Below are 16,485 nucleotides of genomic sequence, written 5' to 3' on the forward strand. Positions count from 1 at the left end.
GGAGCTTTGAGTAACGATGCTAGGACGGGCCCAACGTGGGGTTATAAATATGAGCACAAAAATGATACAGAGAGTTTTTTTAATGGTGTGGATTATATCCTTAGGCTTGCGACATTCCCGTTCTTCTTTTTAGAACAGCATCACTGTGGCTATGCCGTAATCCGTTAGCCAACATAGATACAAGATATACGGGGGGAAGCGGGTGGCAAAATATTTTTAAATAGAACTAAATTATGTTTTGATGCAGATCAAGATGGTTTTGCAGGCACAACCATAGCTGAAAAGAAGAAATGGCCCCAAGACAATGTGTTTCAGCAACTCACTGGTTATGCTAAGGATCAACTGAAATTGACATTCTGAGATCCCTCCCCCTCTGGAGTTGGGCAGCTCCTGCTACTTTCCTCCTCATCTTAACTCCCTCTCCCGTGCCTCCTTCCACAGAAACTCAGGGACAGAGTAGAAAATTAGAAAAAATTCCCAACTAAGATAAAAATTCCTTGCTGCCATTCCTGGCCTCTGTCTCCTTCCGTTTCTCCCTCCCTTCCTTTCTGCAAGTAATAAATGGTAAATCTGAAATTAGCAAGATGAAGTTAGCAAACTTTTTGTTCACTTTCTTGCTTCAAGTCTGTTTCCTGTGGAGCGGGGCGCTGGCTCAACAGACAGAAATAGTCAACAGAATTGAAACCTTTCAAGGTAAGAATGTCACTCTGGGGTGTACTTTCTTTTCCTTTCCTGTGCGGATAGTTTTCTAGACTGTTAAAGGTGAGATCTGCCTTCAGATCTGTATGCCATGTACTGCTAAACAGACGTCTCAGGTTGTTTATACTGTTGTAACTTTAGGTTTGCCTGAACATTTAAAAAAAGGTATATTTCAAATGTCTGTTGATTAGTTATTCCTTCCACATGTATTGAATATCTACCTGCTCCCTTCACCCACCTACCCAGTTTATCCTGAAGCCATTTTTTTCCAGTTATCTTCAGCTCTGTCCCATCTCATATGCGATCATTTTTGGTTGGTATTTAGCAAAGAAGGGGACTAAAAACAACTAACGTAGAGGATAATATTCCGGAATACTTCACAGAAATTTGATGAGAATTTTATCAAAATCTGTAAACATATTTTTTGGGTTTTTTCCTTTATTTGTAATAATCTCTTGTGTTCCTGTTGCAAATAAAATTCCTTTGTATAGGGACTTTTTAAAATGATTATTCTTTATATGGAAAATGTATACACGCGAAAATGTAACCCTACATCTGGACATTATTTTAAATAGTATCTGTCTGATATTTCATTGTAATGAATTGATTCATCTCTAAATAGATATAGCGCTTAGAAGCCTGGGAAAACAATCTTTCATTTTTAAAATCACAGTAAATGTAAAGAAAAATACCAAGTTTTTTCAGAAAAAGACAGTGTGTCCTCATTGGCTTTAATCTATTGAATATATGTTCATTTTCAATCCAACCTAGCACAAATGCCATGCAAGTGTGAGTGTGTGCATATGTTTGTAATTCTAACACACTGAGTTATTATTTGCAAGCTGTAAACTTTAACTTAGTATAAAAATGTAACAATGTAATAGAGATACAGACTGCACATGTACTGTGGAAAATGCATTGGTTATGTCTCTTGAATACACATGCTTCACTATGATGCACGGGAGACCCAATCCACCATGACATATCTTGTAGCATAACTGGAAGATGCAGTAACACAGTGCTTAAAACCTGCTGTCTCTCTGTTTTTGAACAGATTGCCCCGTTGATCTGTTTTTTGTTCTGGATACATCAGAAAGTGTTGCTTTAAGGGTAAAGCCATTTGGAGCCTTAGTTACACAAGTGAAAGAATTTACCAACCGGTTCATTGACAAGCTAACAGACAGGTAACTGTATTGAAAGCTTTTACTTTTTCTGCACTGCTTATTTTATTTTACTTTTCCATGGGTGTTCACCAGAATAGATTCGCCAGAATAGAAAAAGTGACACCAGTAAGATTTGGGACTCTGCTTGGGAATTTGTATTTGTCTTGCATTAAGGCTGTCAGTGATCACTGTGTGCACACGGGAAACGTTATTGTGTATGGCTATGTAACAAATGGAAAGAAACTGTCTGCAGCAACGAAGGATTTGATGCGCTCATTCTCGGACCATTGGCTGGAGTTGCTAGATTGAGTGTTCTCCTGTCTGCAACGGGAGTTTTCTGCACTTCTCCATCCCCATCTGCAGGTGGCAGTATTCCTTCAGCAATGCTTGGTGTAGCCAGGTTTGCTGCCCCATGTGGTTTGCTTTGCGTTTTCCCGGAGGTGGAGGCCTGTGGTGGGGACGGTCGTGTGGCTGTCGTGTTTCACGGCAGAATGATCATCCAGGATCATTTTTTAAAAAGCCAGGGCTTAATCGGAGTAGTTGAAATAATTGAGGCCTGTGCTTCAAATCAAAGCTGGGCCCTGGCCTATCCTCCGCCTTCGGTTTCACGCACAGTCGCTTGTCCCCTGCAGCCCTTCTGCCGGGCATGTGCAGCGCCCTGTGATTGCACACCCTGCGAGGGGAGCGTGGGTGCATGCTGGGCCCTCTCCGCAGCACAGCATCGTGCGCACGTCCAGCATGGTGTGCCGCCCAGCTCTGCTGCAGGGAAAGCTGGAGTGGGCTGGGGGTGAGCCCGGGCTGGGCTGGTGAGGTCCCCCTCCCGGACACCATGTTGCTGGATGGGGCTGGCAGGAGCACCTTGGTAACAGAAGGAGAAACTTTATTAAACAGAGGCTTTTCCTTGCACGTTTCCTTGCAAAGCCTTTCCTAGAATCCCACAAACCAGCACAGCCCCTCGCTCTCGTGGTGAGGGACACTGCACCAAGAGGGTAGCTCCCAGGCTTCAGAGGGGCTTGCCTCAGCTGCGGCAGCTGCTGCAAGTATAACTCCCCTTCTCCATCCACCACCAGTGCATGGAGGGCATGGCACAGCGGCCTCGCCCTACCGCACCCTGGCAGCCTCTCCAGCACTTCTCGAGGGGGAGGAGCACTGGACGGAGGACCCAGCTGCTGCAAGCCATGTCTCTTCTCACTGGGGTGTGTCTGCCAAGCCCAAGCCTAAAGTTTGAGGCACTGGAACTGGGTGGGGGTCTGTCCTCCCACTTGGCCCCTTACTCCAGCCAGCAAGGACCTGCCTTCCTCACCCAACCCGCCACACCAACTCGAGGAGACCTGCTGCAGTCAGAGGAAACCCTGTCATCCCAGAACCAAAGGATCCACTTCTCCCCGTCCCAATAGCCCTACTCAGGAAAGAACCTGCTGCCCCCTTGCTCAGAAGCCCACCGGCCCTGGCTGCAGGCTTGGCTGCCCTGCTGGGGACATGTCTGTGCCAGGAAATGTTAGAAATGTTAGCTCCCATCCTGTTAAATACACGTGACACCTGGCGTGGGCGGGCAATGCTCACAAATAACATGGGCACTCCGTGGGGAGAATGGGACCAGCACGTCCTGACACAGCACTTGGCAGTGTCCCCATGAGGGGTCTACTGGGATCTAGGACCGGGAGCCTCCATGAAGTGCTGGGGGTGAGGAAGCCGGGTGGGGCCCGGTGGAGGGACTGACAGACTGGAGTGGGGAAGAATATGGACTGGATGGAATTGTGTGGGGTGGGGAGGAGGTTTTGGGGACAGGAAATGTCACAGATGTTAGTGACTCCTGGAAAATATTCAAGGGAGCCTTGTCTCAAAGCTGGCTCCCCAAAGGGGGGCCTGAGGGCTGCCACGTAGCTCATTCCTTCCAGCCTCATCCGCAGAGGTCCCCAGCACTGGGGAGAGTGGTTTCCCCTGTATTTTCCTAGCCATCATTCTCTGAACGTCTGAGAGCCCCAGTTTCCATCCCCATCTCCTTGGTGAGCTCTGTACATAGAGCCATGAGCAGGCTGGTTCTCCCACACCAGCCCACATGCTCAGTGTTCCTCGCGTTCCCCTGGGCGGCAGGAGGCTGGTGCCCAGATGTGCAGCGTGGAGGGAGGAGGGGCAGGAGAGGCAGTTTGGGCACAGACTTTGCAAATGGCTGGGGTTGGATACAGGGCTGTCCCTGCAGCCTCCTTATCCAGCTCTTTCTGATGTAATGACTCTGCCTGATCAAAGGCTTCTGCTATTCTGGAGATGGGAGACTCTTTCCTCTTGGTCCTGGAAAGGGAGCCCCAAGGTAAGGGTCCCCACTAAAACATAGGGCTGAAGCTCCCCACTAGATTAACCCCTCGAGGCTGTTGTCCTGGGCGTATGGCAGTCCCAGTTTCCTTTCCCAGAGTCCGTTCCCAGGGAGCATGAAGGTGTTCAGCCAGTGCTGGGAATGACAATGCCCTGGCTGGAGAGAGTCCTGGGAAGGGCAACGAAAATGATTAGGGGGCTGGGGCACATGACTTACAAGGAGAGGCTGAGGGAACTGGGCTTGTTTAGTCTGCAGAAGAGAAGAGTGAGGGTGGATTTGATAGCAGCCTTCAACTACCTGAAGGGGGATCCAAAGAGGATGAAGATCAGCTGTTCTCAGTGGTGGCAGGTGACAGAACAAGGAGCTCTGGTCTCAAGTTGCAGTGGAGGAGGTCTGGGTTGGATATTAGGAAACACTGTTTCACTAGGAGGGTGGTGAAGCACTGGAATGGGTTACCTAGGGAGGTGGTGGAATCTCCATCCTTAGAGGTTTTTAAGGCCCAGCTTGACAATGCCCTGGCTGGGATGATTTAGTTGGGGATTGGTGCTGCTTTGAGCAGGGGGTTGGACCAGATGACCTCCTGAGGTCCCTTCCAACCCTAATCTTCTATGGTATGGACTCCCCACTGACTGCTTCTCCCCACACCTGATTGCTCATTGCACCTCCACTGATCTCACACTGTGTATGGGAATAAGGTATTGTCTCTTTGCTAACCACCTCGCCCCCTTTCTTATCTGGTTCCTTCACTGATTCCTTGCCACCCCTGTAACCATTTGGCTTAGCTTACTGCTCGCTGGGTCATCCATTGGCTGATTGGCTGCACATCTGTTCAGTAACGATGACCAGGCACTCAGGGCTCTGGTCACACCCCTCTGCCGTGTCCCAGTGTCTGCTCCTCCCTCCTCTCCTTTATCTCTCCATGCCCTCCCTCTTCTGGGTCACCACATCTGCCCCCCACGCTGTCCCTCCCTCTGAAACCTCACAGCCATTCCCTCCTGCCGCCTCGCCCGCTCTGGCTCCAACAGATCACGGCTGTCCACAGCTCCTTCGTCTCCTGGCTCTGCCCTGGGCCTAGACCGCCCGACGCTGCCCAGGCAGCTGCTCGCCTCCTCCCACGTGCCACACTCAGAGCATCATGGCAGGGGTGTCATGTCTTCTCCTGTGTTGCTCTTCCCACTCCAATCTCTGCCCCGCCACTCCTCCCCACTTCCCCTCCCGCTCCGGACTGCACCCTCCAACTCTTCTCTCCTTTCGGCCACCCAGCTCCCCAGCCCCCTTCCGCTCTGATTTTGCCTTCTGGATCTCACTCTGCCGCTCCTCACAATCTCCCAGGCTCCTCCCGGGCAGGCTCAGCCTCCCTGTGGGACCCCTGCGGGGATTCCCCATTAGGTTTTGGCTCTGCTGGGCCCTATTCTTGATATGCCTCCAGGTGTGCCTTCGAGGCGTAGGAGGCCCGCCTGTGACTTGGGCAGCCATTTACTCCCATGCACAGCGTGGGTGGGGGGCTGTAGCCTGCAAGCAGTGTGGGTGGGGAGCATTTCGCACTCGCTGCGCACTGGTAGGAGTGGCCATGCTGCCGGGCCGTGGAGAGGCAGGCCGCCGGTCCGTCGTACAAACCCATCGGGGAAGGGGAGCAGAGTGAGCCGCTGCTGCTGGGCCAGGCTGGAGAGAAGCCCCCCCAGGCTGCACGGCCGGAGCCCGGCATGCCGTCGTGACAGCCCTGCAGGCGGGTGGGTGCAGCCAGACACTGGGGTGGAGGGAGAGAATGGGGGGAGCTCATTTTTGTGCTGAGGTGGCTCCATTAAAGCCCTTCGGGGCTTGTCTGTGGGAATGTGTGTGACGGCCACCGCTGGGGAGCGGCTTTCAGGCCAGGCCGAGACGCCTCAATGCGATGCAGTGGCAGGGGGTGAGCGAAGGGAGGGGGCTGATGGCTCAGGCTGATGGCCTTAGCAGCCGGGGTGCAGGAAGAGGGTTGGGATCGAAGCATAGCTATGTGAACAGAAAGGAAAGGTTGGCGTCTAGGAACATTGGGGGGGCAGAAGAGGCATGACGGGGACCTGGCCTGGATGTGTGGGACCAGCGGAGGAGAAGCCAGCGATGAGCCCCTGATTGACAGGAGGGCAGTGTTCATGCCAGCGGTGGGGAGGATAGGGGAGGTGTGTGGGGGAGAACAAGGAGTTCACTTTTGATTAATATTGGTGGCAAATCTTCCTGGAGGGGACCCTGCTGCAGAGGCCGAGATAAGGGAGCAGGAAGGAGAGATGGGCGGGGACGGGGGAGAAGGGAGACGGTGCGGAAGGAGAGTGGAGAGGTGGGGACAGATCCTGCCACTCTGCTCTTTGGCGCGGTCAGTGTGGCCTTGTCCAGAGGGGATGGAGGGAGGCAAAGGGCTCCGATGGGTGTCTAGGCACCAGCCCATGGAGGAGAGAGGGCGGGTGGAGGGTAGTGCTCTCTGGGGAGGACCACGGCAGTGCTGAAGCAGGAGAGACCTGGTCTGTAGGGGAGGATGTCTGCCTGGGTGCGAGGCTGGGCAGAGGTGCTCAGAGAGAGAAGCAAGGTGGTGCATGTGGATGCTGTGGGTGCACCATTCATGGGCGTCTAGGATGGGCTTTGTGGTGGGGCAGAGGGGCAGAGGAGGGGGGTTCCAGGAGCAGGTGGGAAGCTGGCTGGCTGATGCAGGAGGGCAGGGGAGCTGTCCAGAAGGTGATGGAGCTTGGCCTAGGGATTAGGAGGATCTGGCATTCAGAAGCATCAGGGAAGGCGGTTGAGAAGTTTGTCCCTGTGGCGATGGGGGTTGATGTTCTTCTATGCTCCTCCGAGACTCCCTTCCCCAGCCTTTCACCAGCGTGCTGTTTTTGCCCATGGCAGCTGACCCACTACAGCACACCCTGGGCAGCAGAACTTCGTAGCAAGACCCTAGCCCTTCCTGCCTATAAACAACGACACTCCAATTTCCAGGGACCCGGCCTTTTGCTGGTTCCTCAGCAGATCTCAGTAACAATGAAGTCTGTGTCAGTGGGTCAGGATCCCCGTCCCACGTGCTCTGACATGGGCTCTCCTTGGCCAGTCCATGTCAGGAGAGCTCTCACTGGGTATGGAAAACCGCCTAGCCCCACGTGTACTGCTTGACATGACAATTGGGATGGGACTCTGCCAGGAACTGCGGCCAGGATGCTGGAGAGCTGGGGGTTACTTCAGGAGCCAACTTGGCTTCCAGGGTGCCGGAGGGTGAGGGCTCCTGCATCCTGCCATGCATAGGGCCAGCCAATGGTGCGCACTGCCAGCCAATGCACCAAATGGCATGGTGGGCCAGGCACCGACACTCCCTGGCAGAGAGGCGTGGATTGGCCTCATGGCAGGGAAGGCAAGATGGCCTGTGAATGAGGGGTTAGCAATAATCAGTGCCCAGATAGGGTTTTTCGGGGGTGTGGGGTGGAGAGAGGGTGCTAGAGTTACAAAGAGGAAAAATGGAACAGGGTGGGGAAAGGGGAGAGCGATCAAACGTGACAGGCCATGTCAGCTTCCCGTCTGTGCAAACCCTTCTCCTGAGACACGCTCCTTGTCAGGCGGGATGGCACCTGTTGCCATAACAAGAGTCAGATGCCTTATGGTCTCAGCATTCCCCCCCTCCCACATATATTCACACACAAACCCCTATCTTCACATCCATGCATCTACTCTACCCTCTATTCATACACATTTCATAGAATCATAGAATCATAGAATAACAGAGTTGGAAGGGACCTCTGGAGGCCATTTGGTCCAACCCCCTGCCCAGAGCAGGACCAATCCCAACTAAATCATCCCAGCCAGGGCTTTGTCAAGCCTGACCTTAAAAACTTCTAAGGAAGGGGATTCCACCACCTCCCTAGGTAACGCATTCCAGTGTTTCACCACCCTCCTAGTGAAAAAGCTTTTCCTAATATCCAACCTAAATCTCCCCCACTGCAACTTGAGACCATTACTCCTTGTCCTGTTATCTGCTACCACTGAGAACAGTCTAGATCCATCCTCTTTGGATCCACCTTTCAGGTAGTTAAAAGCAGCTATCAAATCCCCCCTCATTCTTCTCTTCCGTAGACTAAACAATCCCAGTTCCCTCAGCCTCTCCTCATAACTCATGTGTTCCCCAGTCCCCTAATCATTTTTGTTGCCCTTCACTGGACTCTCTCCAATTTATCCACATCCTTCTTGTAGTGTGGGGCCCAAAACTGGACACAGTACTCCAGATGAGGCCTCACCAATGTCGAATAGAGGGGAACGATCACGTCCCTCGATCTGCTCGCTATGCCCCTACTTATACACCCCAAAATGCCATTGGCCTTCTTGGCAACAAGGGCGCACTGTTGACTCATATCCAGCTTCTCGTCCACTGTCACCCCTAGGTCCTTTTCCGCAGAACTGCTGCCTAGCCATTCGGTCCCTAGTCTGTAGTGGTGCATGGGATTCTTCCGTCCTAAGTGCAGGACTCTGCACTTGTCCTTGTTGAACCTCATCAGATTTCTTTTGGCCCAATCCTCCAATTTGTCTAGGTCCCTCTGTATCCTATCCCTACCCTCCAGCGTATCTACCACTCCTCCCAGTTTAGTGACAGTCTTCACACCCATGCATTACACCCCTCTATGCACACCCATTTACACCGAGAATTTTCTTCTCATTTCGAATTGATACATGAGACACATTCAGCCTTAAAAACGTGCATAAGGAACTGATTCTACGCCCAGGTTTATTCACAGATTATGAAGTCAAAGGGTACCACTGTGATGATCTAGACGTAGGACTTCCCTGAATTAGTTCCTGTTTGAACAACAGCAAATCTCTTAGAAAAATCTCCAACCCTGATTTTAAAATCTCCAGTGAATCTCCAGCATGTCTCTAGGTAAATTGCTGCAATGGTTAATTATCCTCACTGTTAAAAATTTACACCATGAAAGCCTCTAACGTCAACTTCTAGCCACTGGATCTTGTTGTACTTTTGTCTGCTAGATTGAAGAGACTTCTCTTTTCAAACTTCTATCCGCCATCTTGATACTTATGGACTGTGATGAAGTCACCCTTAATCTACTCTTTACGCTAATCAGATTTGTTAAAATAAACAGACTGAGCTCCTGGAGTGTCACCATAATGCATGTTTTCCAGTCCTTTAATCTTTCATCCCCTGCATCGCATGAGAGACAGACCTGAAAGAAAGACCTAGAGAGGCAGGACTCTGACCGAGGCAGAGGCTGTACCATTACCGAGGATGTTGTTTGTAAGTCAGTAAGATGCTGAAGTCAGGGCAATATTTAGGTAGAGCTGAGAGAGCAGAAGGTCTGTACAGGGCCACTCCGCTGCCAGAGAGACAAAGCCAGAGATGTGTGGGAACTGGGAGGGGGCCATGGCGGTGATGAGGGGAGGTTACTGCAGGGGTGGGGGAAGCAGACACTGAAGGTGGGTGTCCCTTTTTGTCTCTCCAGGTATTACCGGTGTGACCGGAACTTGGTGTGGAATGCCGGAGCTCTGCATTACAGCGATGAGGTCGTGCTGATCAAAGGGCTTGACCGAATGCCCGCTGGACAAAATGACTTAAAGAGCAGAGTGTCTGCTGTGGACTACATCGGGAAAGGCACCTATACAGACTGCGCCATCAAGAGAGGGATTGAGGAGCTGCTCATCCGGTGAGTGAGAACAGTGCCTCCCACACAGTGCCCAAGGAGCACAGAGGAGAGAGAAGGAGGTGGGAGACGCCTTGTCCTTGTCCTTGTTCTGGGACACAGTCATTCTCTGCTGCCGGTTGAAACGTTCTGGAGAGGCACTATGGTCTGACTCCACCAGGGAGCTTCCCCCTTCGCTTCTCTGGGCTCTTTGTTTCTGTTTACCTCCAAAACACTCCAGGAGACCGCTGGTGAGCCTCAGCTGGGAGAAATCTCAACAGAACTCTGACAATGGACACCGGCTAAGGATCTGCCCCCCGTTACATTTAGCTGCACCTCAGCCAGGCTCAAGTGCTCTGAGCATAATTTAGTGACTGTGTCCACGATGGACACAATCAGGTGGCTGTAGTTCTAAATGGGTGTAATTACAGGCACAATTAATTGTGCCTGCAGTTAATTATGTAGAAAAATGTTACCTCTAACATTGACTAGAACCTCTTTTTGCAAATGTACATAAGAGCATAAGAACGGCCAGGCTGAGTCAGACCAATGGTCCAGCTAGCCCAGTATCCGGTCTTCTGACAGTGGCCAATGCCAGGTGCCCCAGAGAGAATGAACAGAACAGGTCATCATCAAGTGATCCATCCCCTGTTGCCCATTTCTAGCTTCTGGCAATTGGAGGTTTAGGGACACCCTGAGCATGCAGTTGTGTCCCTGACCATCTTGACTAATAGCCTATCCTCCATCAACTTATCTAATTCTTTTTTTGGGCCCAGTAGTATGGCTACCCAAATGTAGCCATAAAGGTGTGGCAGAGCTCATCACACAAGGCTCACCGCTCTGAATACTGACTGGGGAGCGAATGGGCCACTTCACCCTGAATGGTGCCTGAAATATGTGTTCACTACTTATGCTCAACAATCTGTTTCACTTTGTAGCTGTGACACTCTGAGTACCTTTCCCAGGCCCGCAGGAGAGCTCTGTGTCAGCCTGAAAGCTTGTCTGTCTCACCAAGAGGAGGTAGTCCAGGAACAGCTATTACCTCCCCGGCCTTGTTTCTCTAAGGAGCTCTCAGCATTTCACACAGGGGATTCCATCTCTATGTGGAACATGCCTCCTTTTGAAATCCTTCATTAGTTAAAAATTGTATTAAGGTGTTAAAATAAAAAGAAAACGGCACAGAGTTTAAGCACAGAAGTTCCTGTTTATCAGGGAATAACATACAGATTATCAGGGGGTGCAAAGTTCGGTTTAGGATCGGATGGCGTAAGGAATACATAATCTGCAAAATCCCCAATTGGGGGTAAAAGGTTAACGGGTCAAAGTACAGAGGTATGAGGTTTGTTGTTCATATAATGGCTATGTTCAGGTGTGGAGTATAATGAGTGGATACAATGATGAGGATGGATTTACCCTCATCAGTTGTATTACAGTAGCTCCCGGGGCCCCTACAGAAAGACACAGGGTCTTCCCCAGACAGTTTGCAATCCAAGGCTCAGGTCATAGAAAGGGATCTGCACAAGGTGCAGAGTTCAATTTGTACTGACTCACTTGTATGTTTGGGGCCTAGATCAAGAAAAGACCCAAGTGAGGGTAAGAAACTGTAGGAGGGGAGGGAGGTCTACTCTAGTAAGAATATGCAGTTCTATAGTCCAGTAGAGCGCACAATCTGAGTCTACAAAAGCGATCTAAAACAATTGAATTTACATTTACCTTGCAAATGTCTATTTTTAGACATTTTAAAACTTCTCCATTTCTCTATTTAATTATTTTTATTGAAACCCCCCCCAAATTTGAAGTGAATTGAAAAGTTGAAATAAATTTCCCCAGTTCCTTCCCTCCACTTTTTGAGCTTTTTTGCAGTCCCAAGAGACACTGGTGGGACAGAGACGGGCAGGGACAGGGGTCACAGAACAATTACAGAGCAAGTCAGTGAGTAAAACATCCAGATTTCAGTAAGCCTCACAAGGAGAGCTGGGCAAATCGCCGATTTCCCAGTTAGTGGGCAATCCCCAAAAAAGAATTTGCTTCAAGCTGAACCTGAAGTGAATTGAAAAGTTGGAAAAAATGTTAAGGTCGAACAAAGTGTGTCCTTTCTACATTTTAGAAGATTTTTGATGGTCTTTAATAAAGCTAACGGTAATTTGGAAAAGAAAAGTTATTTTAAACTGAAAACTCAAAATGTTTTGAGGGTTTTTTTATTAATTTGAGTTGGAGGGGAGTTCAACCAAAATAATTTGGTGAAATCGACATGAATTCACTAAACCTTTTGATGTCACTGAATCTGCATTTGTGGCCAGAAATATTCCTCCCAGCGCTAGTCCCAGGTCTGCGCTGCTGTGTTTCTTGTTGCTGGGAAAACAGCACAGTTCAGTGCTAAAGTTTGCGGCATAGTAGCTCTGTTGTGGAGGTAAACTGAGTAGAGTATCTGCCAGCTTTCTCCATTAACATACTGGATTCTTGAGCTAATGGGAGAGGATCCTTCCCTCATGTGGCTCAGGGAGGAGCCAACCCCTTTAACCAGCTCACATGGGTCGTGATTTGGGTCTCATTCTCTAAGGAGACTGAATCTGCACCAGTCTTAAGAGCACCTCTTAGTGACATGATCTTCAATTTGTATGTAGCTTTATATAATGGGAGCAGGCCAGCAGTTCAGAAAACTGTATCTCAGAATGAGAGTGACAGAATTGCCCCAGCCACCCGGACCAGCTGCCCTGGAGTGATGCCCCACTTTGCCCAGGGCACAATCAGGACAGGTGAGGTTGAATGAGAGTCAGTGTTTGAGGCCTAGAGCTTCCTCACCCTCAGAAGAGAATTAGAAATGGGACCTTCCCACACTATCAGCAGGTGGGCTGAGTCTAATTGGGGAAGACATCGCTGATTGCCCGGGTAAAAACCTAGGACACTGCAAGTCTGGCAGCGTAAACCCGGCGATGACAAAAGTACATTTTGTAGCGACACTGCTGTTGAGGAAGCCAGTTCTCTGAACCAAACCAAAGAGAAAGATGGCAGAGAGAATGTTGTCCTTGGCTTTCAGATGAAGTGATTCACCGCCATCCACTTTCCTGTAATTGGCAGCCTTTCCACAGAGGACTTGACTTGAATCTGTTTTTTTACAAAAAAGCAAGTTTCTAGCCCTCCTGGTGGCAGGGAAGGGCTTGAAAACATGCGCCCGAAAGGCTCAAAACCTAGAAGGGTGAATAAACAGAGTGCAAGGAGGATTGTTTTTTAGACTCCCATGGTTTGTAAGCCAGTCTCACCATTCGGGGGCCTGACTCCTGGTTTCTGCACACTGGGGTCTGGCAGTGCTGCTGACCCTTTGAAAGGAGTCTGCTGTTTTCTAAGAGTTATCGGAGTTTGACTGAAAGTCACCAATGAATGTAGAGCAAACCACAAAGGCTATGTCAATTTGGGCCTGCTTAGCCCTTCCCAAAGTCAGTCGGCACCCTGCCTTGGACTCCAGTGGGAGTTGGATGGAGCTGCTCACCAGCAGCAGTTACAACACATTCCCAACAGAAACAGAAAGAGTCTTCAGACAAGTTAGAGTTACAGCTACCTGAGAGACTTGCCCCTCGGCGTTTCTGCCTCCCGCCTCGTGGCAAACCAAGCCCAGCCATTTGCAACCCAATTCAGTGCGGGAAGCAGAGGAGCCATTTTCCAGCAACACCCGCCAGCCAGGTCTCAGGCTTCCAGTGCCAGTCAGTGTGCCTCCTGGGAACTGTTGTTTCAGGGTAAGCCAAAGTGGAGCAGGAAGCTAGTGACACCCCCCGGTTACCAGTGAATCAGGTTTAGATTAGGACCAGCTGTTTGTAATAGGTGAAGTCAGAGACTGTGTGTGTCCATCCTAGTTCTGTATGCTTCTTAGCATGCCGGTTAACCCGTCTTGTCACTCAGGCCTGAAATTTTCACTCCCATAGATGGCAACCAGAAGCAACACCTCTTGTGCTGTGACGAGAAAAGCTCGGCATTATGTCACAGAACCTAACGGATGCCCTCACTTCATGTGTGAGTGCACACAGCTTAATGCCCATGCGCTTAGCTTCAGCTGGAGCGTTGCCTTTCTCCACCAGGCTGACAAAAGCCATCCTGGTCCTTTTGACACTTGACTTGAAACTGCAAATGTGGGTTACTGCACTCCCCAGTAAAAGGCTTTCTGTTCTCTGCAGTGATGAGGAATTGTCATGTGCTCTCCCCGACCCACCTTCCCTTCCAGATTGCGTCAAAAGTTAGCGGATCAGCTTGGCCTGGGGTTGCAAGTACTGCACTCACCTTTCTCCTCTGTGTCCCTTCATTGGAAGTGTTTCCTGTTGGAAGTTAAGCTGCTGTCTACACAGATGTTACCTGTGGATCTGAGTTGAGCGATGTCGTACTGTGTAGTTAGATAGTCTGGGGATTAAATTATGAGCATTGTGTTTCTTTTTGAAATGCAGCATATACGCTCTTTGTAAATAGTCATTAATAATGTTTATCTGGCTGCTTCTGCTTCCTGCTGCCGAGTGACACGAAAAGGGAAAGATCTGGCTCAGTGTGTTGTTGGTTTAATAATTCAAGTTCTCTGTATAGAAATATCCTTAGACGTAGTATTAAACCATCGCCCAAGGAAATCTAATTCCATTCCAAATATCCTTTTATTACATTCATGTTGCAGGATAAGTAAGGTTCAGGTTAAAGCCATAAAACAACCCTACAAATTGAGACAACATTGTAAAAATAGTTTTTTACAAACTCTTGGTCCAACCCCCATCTCACACTTACGATTTGTACAGTACTGGAGGTTGCTGGAAGTGTGAGGGGGGTGATCCCTGTGTTAGTGGGAGTTCATCACTTGGAATGCAGGACTTCCCAGGAGTCCAATCTATGATATAATTTAAATACATCCATGTTAAATGCTGATCAATTATTATTGTCCTAAAAATGAGGCAAAAATTTTCTCAAGAAAAGAGAACCTCAGAAAAACACTGTGAATTCCCCACCCCCCTCCCCGCGTGTCACCATCAACACAATCAGGCTGAGATGCCAAGTGTTTGAACTCTGCCCTCTTCCAGTGCTGTATACCTGCAGACCATTAATCCTTCCGTCATGAGGGCATCAATGTACCCCAAACAGGCATTGCCATAATGCTGTGAAACACAGCGAGTGTAGGTCATGTCAAAATAGAAGTGGGGGGCACTCATCAAAGCTACATATTCCCAGCTAACCATTTTGAATTGTTACAGCGGCTCCCATCAGAAGGAGAACAAATACCTGATTGTGGTGACAGATGGACACCCCTTGGAAGGGTACAAAGAGCCATGTGGAGGACTGGAAGATGCTGCCAATGAAGCAAAGCATCTGGGAATCAAAGTGTTCTCCATTGCCATTTCTCCTGACCATCTGGTATGAATTGCTCAAATGTGGCCCTTGTTATCGCCTAGGTATTTCATAATTGGAGTGGAAAGGAATATAATTAGAAACAGGATATTACTGAGAGGAGTCAATTAATCCTCTCTTTGATGCAGAGGGTCCCATGACTGACAGCAATTCCAGGAAGGGCAGCCAGTGAGTATAAAGTTTGAAGCTGGGGGGAAAAAACGACGATTAGAAATAAAGTACCAGTGGAGCTATGCCAGTTGACACCAGCTGAGAATCTGGTCCAATGCCTGTAATTAACGCAGAGGGTCCCAAAACAAACTCCTGGATCTGACACCCACACCTTAACTCTGGGGAAACTTGGATTCCGCTCCATAGCCGAATGTTATGATTGATCCTATCTCTACATTCGGCTGAGCAAAAGCGTCAGATCCCAGCAGGCCCAGACACTGAGATGAAATTGAGGTATGACACCTTCTGGACCATGCTATGCAAGATGGCAGCGTATGCCAGCTGGGAAAGAGAGACGCAGACACAAGGCCCAACCCCAGCGACTTTTAGCATGCTATGCTTGAGCCAGCTAGTGTAAGCCTGTCTCCCCACACTGGGAGACTCGTTCCTAGCTGAAGTGTAGATGTACCCAAAATGATTTAAAGATGATCAAGCATGTTTGGCTGATGGGTCCTCCTAGAAACAGGAGGAGGTTCACGGCCCAGGGAAAAGTTCAGCTGGCTTCCTGAATGCCAAGAACGTGGCACGGCCTCTCTAATTTCTCAGCCGCTTCCCCAAGCCTGGATAATACTGTCCTATTCCCAGGACAGATGCTGCAGTTCCTGGGACACTGAATTCGTTGCATGTGCAGGGCATTTCTAGACTGTAGCTTGCAAGGCTAGCCCATTTAGGAATGCCATCAAGTCGTGTTGCTTGAGTTAATCATGGATGGAAGGGCACTTAGGAGGCATCACAGCTCCTGATCGCCTTTGAGTCCAGCCTTGCTGCTTTGTTGTTGTTTTACCCCAGGAACCAAGGCTGAATGTTATAGCCACGGACAACAACTATCGCCGCAACTTCACAGCAACCAGCCTTGTACAGTTTCCGGTAGATACTGACAGTACAATAGAAACCATCATAGATATGATTGTGAGTATTCCCTTGCTCTTCCCCTCCATTGCTCCTGGCCCCCCTTCTCTCCTGTCTACCCCAGCCCACTGCCGCGGGGTATTTGGCCACACTGTTCTAAAGGGGCTCATCAAATGTTCGTATTGTTTTTGCTATTTCAGAAAAAGAATGTGGAACAAATGGTGAGTCTTGCGTTCTCCGGGCTTTTCAC

At 49.6% G+C, this 16,485-nt stretch overlaps 1 protein-coding gene across 1 annotated transcript in view; it reads left to right on the forward strand.

Moving 5' to 3' along the window:
* The first annotated feature begins 584 nt into the window (after positions 1-584).
* The window catches only part of COL6A1 (collagen type VI alpha 1 chain), a 67,525-nt gene continuing 51,624 nt past the window's right edge, over positions 585-16,485 (forward strand). Inside the window, exons 1-6 of the mRNA XM_077829994.1 lie at positions 585-693; positions 1,754-1,883; positions 9,630-9,830; positions 15,023-15,182; positions 16,176-16,295; positions 16,436-16,456. Coding sequence (XP_077686120.1) covers positions 585-693; positions 1,754-1,883; positions 9,630-9,830; positions 15,023-15,182; positions 16,176-16,295; positions 16,436-16,456 — 741 coding nt within the window. The remainder of the gene's footprint in view (positions 694-1,753; positions 1,884-9,629; positions 9,831-15,022; positions 15,183-16,175; positions 16,296-16,435; positions 16,457-16,485) is intronic.

This window comes from Eretmochelys imbricata, chromosome 11 (genome assembly GCF_965152235.1).
Source record: "Eretmochelys imbricata isolate rEreImb1 chromosome 11, rEreImb1.hap1, whole genome shotgun sequence".
In the NCBI taxonomy this organism is placed as follows: Eukaryota; Metazoa; Chordata; order Testudines; family Cheloniidae; genus Eretmochelys; species Eretmochelys imbricata.